This window comes from Pocillopora verrucosa, chromosome 5 (assembly GCF_036669915.1).
Source record: "Pocillopora verrucosa isolate sample1 chromosome 5, ASM3666991v2, whole genome shotgun sequence".
Classification (NCBI taxonomy): Eukaryota; Metazoa; Cnidaria; class Anthozoa; order Scleractinia; family Pocilloporidae; genus Pocillopora; species Pocillopora verrucosa.
The window spans coordinates 25,182,261-25,191,435 of record NC_089316.1 but is presented as its reverse complement, the minus strand read 5'-3'; the positions used below and the strand labels follow the sequence as shown (position 1 = coordinate 25,191,435).

General features: G+C 38.4%; 2 protein-coding genes across 2 annotated transcripts; one reads left to right on the top strand and one right to left on the bottom strand.

Moving 5' to 3' along the window:
- Nucleotides 1-1,087: 1,087 nt before the first annotated feature.
- LOC136281265 (uncharacterized) lies at nucleotides 1,088-4,966 on the bottom strand. The gene is made up of 4 exons (XM_066167609.1): nucleotides 4,647-4,966; nucleotides 3,238-3,303; nucleotides 2,957-2,995; nucleotides 1,088-1,854 (listed from the first exon to the last, which is right to left on the bottom strand). Exons 1-4 carry the CDS (start codon nucleotides 4,876-4,878, stop codon nucleotides 1,763-1,765), a joined length of 429 nt encoding a protein of 142 aa, XP_066023706.1. The 5' UTR covers nucleotides 4,879-4,966; the 3' UTR covers nucleotides 1,088-1,762.
- Nucleotides 4,967-5,184: 218 nt separating this feature from the next.
- Nucleotides 5,185-8,770, top strand: LOC131795235 (uncharacterized). Its single transcript, XM_066167701.1, has 5 exons — nucleotides 5,185-5,403; nucleotides 6,628-6,719; nucleotides 7,238-7,335; nucleotides 7,766-7,875; nucleotides 8,260-8,770. The coding sequence occupies exons 1-5, from the start codon at nucleotides 5,185-5,187 to the stop codon at nucleotides 8,605-8,607; spliced, it is 867 nt and encodes a 288-aa protein (XP_066023798.1). The 3' UTR covers nucleotides 8,608-8,770.
- Nucleotides 8,771-9,175: the final 405 nt, after the last annotated feature.

The following is a 9,175-nucleotide window of genomic DNA, read 5'->3' as shown; positions in this document are numbered from 1 at the left end:
CTAACATTCCATTATACCGTTCAAAGCTAAACAGCCAAAACCCGTATATGCTGCCGTAATTTTCACAATTCTTTGAGGTGGAGATGGAGGTGCATTAGGAGATATTGCAATTGCCATTAAGTTCTCAATATTCCTTTAAGAAGTCAATGAGTTTATAGTCTGCAAGCATTAAGTCAGTTTTTGTAATGCAAGGCTTACAGAGAAGGCGGCAAGCTAATCCAAAGGGTTGCCAGTAATGAAGGTGTTGCTCTGGAGTATGTCCTTAGTGCATACATTGAGTAAGAAGAACAAAATTTTTCCATGAGCAGCAGTGTATCCACCATAATTTGACTTGATGTTCCAGTAAGTCTTCGATATCAGATGATGTAGAAATATCTTCAATACTGCTTTGAATGTTCTCTAGCCCAGCCTTCCAATAATGTCACTTTCGATCCATTTTGAGACACCCTTTTGCTGTCCCTAAGAATAAGTTATGCATAGGGTCTATAGCACACATTTGAATGGCCTCATAATAGGGCAGTTCCAATAAGGCTGTATACCTAGTGCCAAGTTTACGGCTAGCTTTTCAGCTTCAGTTCGGATTTGCAGTTCTGACTCTGTAAGCATCCGGACGATGCTGCTGTGAGGTCCTCCTTGGCCACTGGTCTCTGTCAAAACCACTGTAGTCTTGCGCTCTCCAAAGCAACCAGGAAAGAATTTGTAGCAGTGGGAACATCCTCTGTTAGCAGAATGGCCGAGAAATCCACATAGTTTTCGTGCAGCAGGGATGTCAGCAGCACAACATAAAAGAGCTGCACGAACCTCTACTGAGGTTGATGGACTGTTACAAGTGGTAACCTTAACACCTATCCAGAGGGCTTTCAGTTCATTGATTGCAGGCTCCAGAAAGTGGTTAAGAGGACTTGGGCCATGAGCAAGAGCTGGAATGATAACCAACCAAAATAAAATTTTGTTTTTTAAATCTAATGTTTCTTGACAGATTCATCAAGACCATGTACATTACACCAACCCAATAATCATTCCGATGTTTAAAGGGTTTGAAACAGTCAACGTTCAACATAAGGACCAAATGATCGAGACAGTTGAGAAATTCCTTTGTGCCCTTCCAGTTGCCAAACTTTTTCCAAACTTTGCCATCATAAAATCTGCATACAAGTCATCATCTCTAGCTCTGTTTCTCCACTTTTCACACTGTTCCTCAAGACCAGAGCATTTCAGCAAGGCTTCTAGTGACTCGATGATGCTCTTGTAGCAGTACATCTTAAGAGCATAGAACTTAGTTTTTCCATTCTTTAAAGTTACCTTGTTAGCAAGCTGTGCTTCACAAATCTTACGCGCCTCCTTGTGGAAACGGAATATTGTTACAAGTCCTTGAACAGTTCGGTGACCCTTCATGATAACAACTTCATCCATTGATAGAGTTTCGTACATTTGGGACAGACAACATACTGCTGAAAGTTGTCCCGATCAATTTTCAAACAGCTTTCTTGCTGAGTACAGAGAAGTGGAATATTAGTGGCAAGAACAATACACAACTCTGTGCGGTCCTTGATCAGCTCCCCAATGCAAAACAGTAACTGTTGCACAAACTTCAGCAACTGTTCAATGGCATTGTCACTACATAGTTCTTGTACTGCCACAGCAAAACAAAATAAACAATCCAGGTCAGAATAACTCGGGTACGTTGCTGATTGGTACCATTGGAGAAGGCTGAGGCAATTCTACTTCCTCGGGCTGCAGCATATCTTCTATATCACTGGAATCAGAATCTGCATAATCCGTGCCTCATCTTCACTACAGCTCTGCCCTCATCGGAACTACCAAGTTCAGACTTGTCAGACTCCAGTGAATCCTTTCATTAAGAAAAATAATAAAGTCAAAAGTTATGTATGATAGTAAACACTTTCACAATGTAGTTGCAACCGACTACATTCATCTCGTATGACTTATTTTACATGATGTATTGGACAAAACAATTTTTTTAGAAAACAAAAACTCTAAAAGCCATTTGAACATAATCTTGAATATCATAATCTTGTCTTGATCATACAGTGTAGTCAGCACTTAGTACTGCAACATGTCTTTCGTGAAAGAGGGGCCCACAAATTGCCTTTTAAGTGATTTGAAATTTTTAAGCAAAATGAGTTAAACTTTAGACCTGAAATGATGCCTTCAATTAGAAAGTGAAAAAAGGTGAACAAAGTATGTGTAAGTATGTACATTGTAAAGTAATCTTGAATTAAGATTATCACAGTATGCCACCGGTTTTGCCATTCAAGAATCTTGCTTATCTTGGGCATTGACATCTTAGGCCCAGGTCAAATGCCAAACTTCACATGAGCCGAAAAAAATTCCATTATCAGGTAGTAGAACTACAGTCTAGTATAAGGTCAAAAATAAACCACACCTAAAAATTCAGTTGTTCAAAAGATATTTTAGAGTTTAGAACAAATGCAAGATGCGGGTTTGTTTTCAGCTAGGAGCGGAGAAATAAAGGCTGAAATGGTTACTACAGGGCACCTTTTTGCGATGTTAATAATAAGCGGTCTGCAATCCAAGTCGATAATGACTGGCATCAACAATCGATATTACACAAACTCATTTTTCAGCATGCGATCCCGCCTTCGCAGTTCTAACGAAATTGTAGAAAAAATGGGAATTTCTTTGGTATAACAATCTTCAGGAATGTTCACCATGTTGTTTGGGAATTTAAACGCTGCCTTTTATCTAAAATTACGTAGAACTAACAACACATAAGATTGGCATTTGACACAATTCAGCCAATCTGAAGTAATCTGGGTCGCCCTAAAAAACTAGTCAATAATTTGATTTGGCTCATGTGGAGTACAATGTTTGACCAGGGCCTTAAAGCTTATGAAAAGATGTACAGCTTACTAATCCCACAACATAAATACACATGCATGAAGACATATAACTTTCAGTGAAAAACTGTACCGTTGAGCTGCATCGCGAGTTTCTGAACCATCCCGATTGTCTGTGAAGTACAAGAGAGGAAACCATATTAGTTTTTATATTGTCACTCAACTTTAAGACTTCTTGTTCTTTCTTGTGTTGTCATTGAATTCTACATAATATTATTATTATTCATGTTAGAAATTGACAGATATAACGGCAAAACAAACAACTTCAGTGCGCAGTCTCACAATGACTCAAGTCAACAATATTTTTTCTCAAAGAAACAAATAAAATAAATACACACAGGTAAGGAGTCCTTACCGGAATCACTCCCAGAAAGATCTTCTACATGTACAGATGGCTCATAGGATGAATCCATGTTTCCATCTATTTTACAAGATACATTATATAGTTCAGTTATTAATTCTACATGTATTTCTACCCTAAATTACACCAAAAAGCCATTGATATACAGACAGCTGTAACTATAAATGTTTCCTTTGTTTCTAACAGTTTGAGTCATTTTTCAGTAGATTATAGAAATTCCACCAATTAAAATAATTATTATTTAAGCCAATTAGGTTCATTTAATGACCTACATTGTAAGAATGATCAGTATTTCTTTTCATCTACAACTAACAGCATCAATTATTGTGAAAGCAGAAAGGTTTGAGGATAATACGAATTGGCATTGCTGCACTGAGTTGGATTCCTGGCTACTCATGTGCAGTCTGTATGCTTCTTAAACACATTTAATTTAACAATTCACCAAGTTAAAACAAAGAAAATCATAACTGCAAAGGAAGTTTGGATACCCAGGTCTTAATTATTTTGCTGTCAAACACTCCAAACAGTGTTTCATTGCCTATCCAAACACTTGGTATTTCGTCAAAAATACCCCACCACGCATCACATTTTTAACTCTCTTCTCTTTATTTGGATATCTTGATGAAACACTGTCTCTGGTGTTTGATGTATTTATTATTACATGAAAAAACTCAATTTTGCGTGTGGCAAACTTTAACATATGTTCATCTTGCTGGTATACACACAAACAAACAAACAACTAAACAACAAATTTGGCTGTGAAGCAGAAATGCAGAAGATAAGGAAACCAGAAGTGAAATTGCACAGATTGCATGACAACTATTGAGCTTGGTGAGGAGGAACGGGTAGCAGGCCCTCAACCATGCAGCAGCAAAAACTTATCCTGAAAGACCAGACAGGACTTCTCTAAGCCTTGTTTCCAGTAGACAAACAAACACATAATGCACTGCATGAAAACCATGTTATTTTGGTCTGAATTTTATTTGTTTGGAATACCAATCAGTCAGAATCAATTTGCTTGTAAGCCATTAAATGAAACAAACCTGGCATAAAAAGAATAATTATGTATTCTTTACAATAACTATGTGTTTACATGTACTTACCATCCTTCAACTCTCACATGACTCTCATTCTTGTTTGGCCTATACAAAATTGAATAGAAATTCAAAATAAAAAGAAACCTGACGTGCATGTCAAGGATGGACCTGATAAATTTTGGGGTCGTTTGCTAATCAAAGATCTTACAGGTTTTTATTACAATTTTTTGACAAATGCGCTGTTGTTTTCACATGTAAATGACAAGAGTCATTAACATGTGAAATCAAAACACACACCAAGACTTTTTTTAATAGCTTAGCTTTGAATGCTTCGAATGCACGCAGTCACATGTATCAATAGCTTACCTTCGTTATCACTTGAGCTTGATCCAGGGACATCTGGTATAGGCATAGATGCTTTAACTATCGTTAGATCGGCCACGGTTTTCCATTCTTTGAGTACTGGATTGAAGTACCGTTTACGATGCTCGTGGTACTGTGAATTGCTAAGTAACTGCTGACAGTGAGGACATCGTTGTCTACACCTTGATCGCCTCTTTTTACCACTTGTTTCGCCGTGTAAACCTTTTCTTTTCATTCTTTGCGATACTCCTGCGTTCTATAACCTAATATACCAATATAAATAACCAAAAACTTGACGTAAACTCTCTCCTCAAACTTGTGAATTCTCGTAAATCTATCTCTTTTCGGCGACGCATGCCGCTGCGGGCTCAGCAGACGGGTTTGTTGCCATTGACGACAATTGTCTGGTGACTGCGTCAAACTGGAGACGAGGCGGGAAATTTGCATTGTTGGGCATTTGTCAAGTTGCGCGTGATTTCCAGTCGTCGTTCTAGTGTGTATTCCCAATTTTTTCTCAGTTTTACTCCAACTCAGCAAAACCATGGAATCAGCCAACGCAGAAATGGAAGACAGGACAGTGCTTAGTGAAGAAACCCCGAGAGCTGCCCAGGAAGATCGAGATCTCTTGAGGCGATTGCTGGCCGAAGTTTCGGTGATCCGCAAAGAAAATCAGCAACTGAAAAGTCAAGTAACGAATCTTACGACAAAAACGAGAAGGCAACTCTTTGAGAAGTCCAAAGACAAAGATCCTGAGTGTTCGGTAAGTAATTTTGTCTTCTTTCTGGCTAAGCAACTTCGAAGTTACAGTCAAGGATGAGCGTCAGGAATCACAAGACGGTTTACCGTGTGTTGAAAATAGGTGTGAAGTTTGTGTTATGCAAGCTAACGGTAAGCTTAATAATTCCTTCATTGGTTAGCTGAAATCTTATCGTTAAAAGCAAATCAATCATTTTAAAAATTCGTCCAAGAAATAGTCACAAATTTGGTTAACAAAGTGCGGCTGATCGAAGAGACTCAGAGTGACAGTGTTGTAAACGTTTGCCAAATTGCCCCGCTTGTTGGCGACACGCGCGAGCGAACAGCGAACACCGTCGCGCGCGGTGAGGCGGAAAAAAGTTGATCCACATTCAAATTTTTCCGCAGACGTATGTCGTCGATGCGTTTGCTTTATTTTACTTTACGCACATAAAGCCAGGTTACACGCATTAATGTACTTAAAACTATGTGACAGTGAAAATCCAGACTCATTCACCTCGTACCGACGGGTTATGTAACCTACGTTCACGGACATGAAATTGGCTGGCTTTACATGTGTAAAATAAATAGCCGATTGTCGGCTAGTGTGCAACAAGTTGTCTTAATCCACCGCACAGTAGCCAACAACTAGGCCCGACAAGACATTTTCCAAACTAGCACAGCCAGGTAACAAGGCCCGATCTTGTTGCAGACTTGTTTGAATTCCCCGCAAGTAGGCCGACGAAAAATCAGCTAGTGTGCGGCAAGCTGATGAGCTGCGGGAAATTTTAAAGTGATTTATTCCGTTTATTATCGTTGTTTCATTGTTATGTTTTCCTTTACTCGCCGGGTAAAATTTGTAATCCAGATATTATTTCAATCAACTGAAGGCCAACTCGCCCCAATAGCCGAAGTTTCTTTAGAACATTTCCATTATCGCTATCGCGGCTTTCAACTTTTTCCGAAGGCGCGGGACGTACGTACGTTTGCTCTATTTTATATTAAGCAAGTAAACTAACTTTTAAAAGCTGAAGTATTGAGCTGCTTCCACAGAGCAAAGTCACTTAGATCACTTTGCTCCGATCCGAGGAGGAAGTTACGTTAAAAGCGACAGCTTTTTAAAAGTCCCAATTCGCTACGGCATTTTTAAAATTAATTTTGCTTTTATGAACTTCCAGCTAATAATCAACTTGCTGTTTTTAGTTTGTTTTGACATTGTTTTTTTTTATTTATTTTACAAAAATACAAGAATGCTGTCAGGAAAGTGTGCAAGGAACTAACAAAGGGTGAAGGACAAGAAGAAGATCAGGAGAATCAGCTTAACTTTGATTTGAGCGTCAGGTAAAACAAAACGGAGCTAATGTATAGTTACAGCTGAGGTGTAGTAGGCCGGCTACAATAGCTATTCGCTTTTTCCTCGACTTCAAAAAGAGTTGACCTGTTGTGTGGCGACGATGGAGGAGCTTTTAGTTATTGTTAAACAAGATCTTAGGCCATGCTAGCTTGCAACGTAAAAATAACTAAGTGAATTTTATACTTGTGGGCAACACATAGTGTAGGTAGTGCATGCATGCAATTAAGCAAGGACATTACGAGTGTGCTCTCTTTCCTTGGGTTATTATAAAATAAACAAGATTTCTCGATAGGGAAGCAATAGGCTCGCCATGGTCTAAAGCAAAACAAACAACAATCGGATAAATAATTTGAAAACTTATCTCATTGGCTGTTTGATTGTTGCACTAAATTACCTGCCGTTATGATTGGCTATACAGTATGTGATCGCTTCTATTTAGTTTTGCTCTCACACCTTTAATTTAGCTGAGTAAAATTCTTAAATTGATATCTTATACCTTTTTCAGTTTTAATAGCCCAGAAAATAAGACTATGGCTAGGAGAGTGCTAAAAGAAGTCCGCTCAGTGTACGGCAAGGACAAGTGGACAAAGGCTGTCATTAAGAGTAAGTTGGTTTTTTAGCACAAGCAAGTAATACCCGTTGGTTTCCTTTTTTTCGCTTTTTGCAATACTACTCTACGTTTAGGGTTAGCGTATATTAGCACAGTAAACTGACTTGAGTGCGTTTATTTGGGATGATCCGAGATTACTCGGATCATGGTCAAATCCACTCTGAACAAGGATTCACCAGTTCCTTTGATGCACAGTGATCCTAATGGTCTCGGATCACCAATCTTGATCCGGATCATCCCATAGAAACTAACTCTATAGCTACTTAAATGAAATACGTATTTTACCAGTAAAGATAGAGAACGCTTTCAAGCGCGTGCTTGCTGCTGTTTAAACTTTTTGTCGTTCTGTGCTAGTTAAATGAAACGGTCATGCTCTTTGTTATTTTTGATGAAACGTGATGAACAGCACTGTATCATTTTTAGGCGCGGTTCATCAATACTGGAAATCTCTTCGGGATGACAGAACAAGAAAAACAAATAAAAAGTTTGAAGAACATCGAAGTCAAATGAAGCAACAAAATCGATTAAAGAGAGTAAGTATCAGATTGAGAACCATATAAGCAAATGTTCAGGAATGTTGAGCTTGATCCTAGCTATGCAACATCGCATTACAGCTATTTCTAATAAATGAATCCCTGTATTCGAGCTCTTTTCTATGGTTTAAAATGATAAATACATATTTTGTCCTTGATAACATGTCATTTAATTAATTGTGTTGCTTTGTCAAAGAAACTTATCAATTTTTATATATACACTTTGTTTTGTATAATACTCACAATTTAAGTTGAAAAAGAAAAGTGTAATCTTTACCAGAGGGAAGTACATGTATATCTTGTAACAGCAAGGTGTCATTGGTGATAGCCAAAATGCTCCTTGCGCATTTTTTGACACTTTTGTTCTCTTTTTATATCGTTTAGAAACTATCAAGACGCCTTTCAAGCTTAGAGAAGGCTATCTTGTCGGACAACGACAAAGAAAAGGCAAGAGAAATTTTCTGTTCGCCAAATGCCATCGACTTCATGTCATCGGAAGAAAGCGACAACGATGATCCTGCTTCATCTAGGGGTCCGAAACCAAGGAAAGTACGTAAACTGGTGTGGGAGAAAAGCAAACTGAAGAATTTGAAAGCAAAACTGGACGAGGCCTATTTGGAAGGACTTAGCGAAAAGCAGCGTCGTGCAAGTGCACGTTTGACCAGAACCGAAGAGCCATCTGTACGGCCTTGCCCCACCAATGGCCCTCGTTGGGCAATTCGTACCGAATAATTGGACTGAGAGGTTCCTAAGAATAGACATTATTTTAGAAAACACTATAAAGACGTTCATTGTTCTTGGCAAACTTTATGCCTGTTTTCATTTATAGTGCTCAGAACAGCCATTGTAACATTTGCTCAAAAGTAATTTGGAATGCGATTTGTTAAATGGTGAAAAGTTTTCTTTCCCAGTCTGACATAGAGACCAAAGTAGATGTATATACTACAAGTATTTTACGAATAGTAGGCTCTGTGATGAATTGAAGCTCTATTTAACTACAACCTTATCTTATGGAAGAAAAATAAATGACGCTTTGGCAAAATATAGCTGTAGTATTTCTTTGACTGAAGGGGAAAACGCGATAAGAGGTGTTCTGTAAATTAATTAATAAGACTTTCCACCTACCATGAACATTATAAGGGTGCGTTTCGGAAAGAAAGAGGGAAAAAAAAGGTTTACCAAAGCTAGAAAGTTTCCGCAAGGGTAAGATAAATTTGAATTAACACGTTTCCGAGACGTAAGCTGTAGCGGAAACATGAAACAGACCTCAGTTTCCGGAACGGTTTCTTGTGTTTCCGCA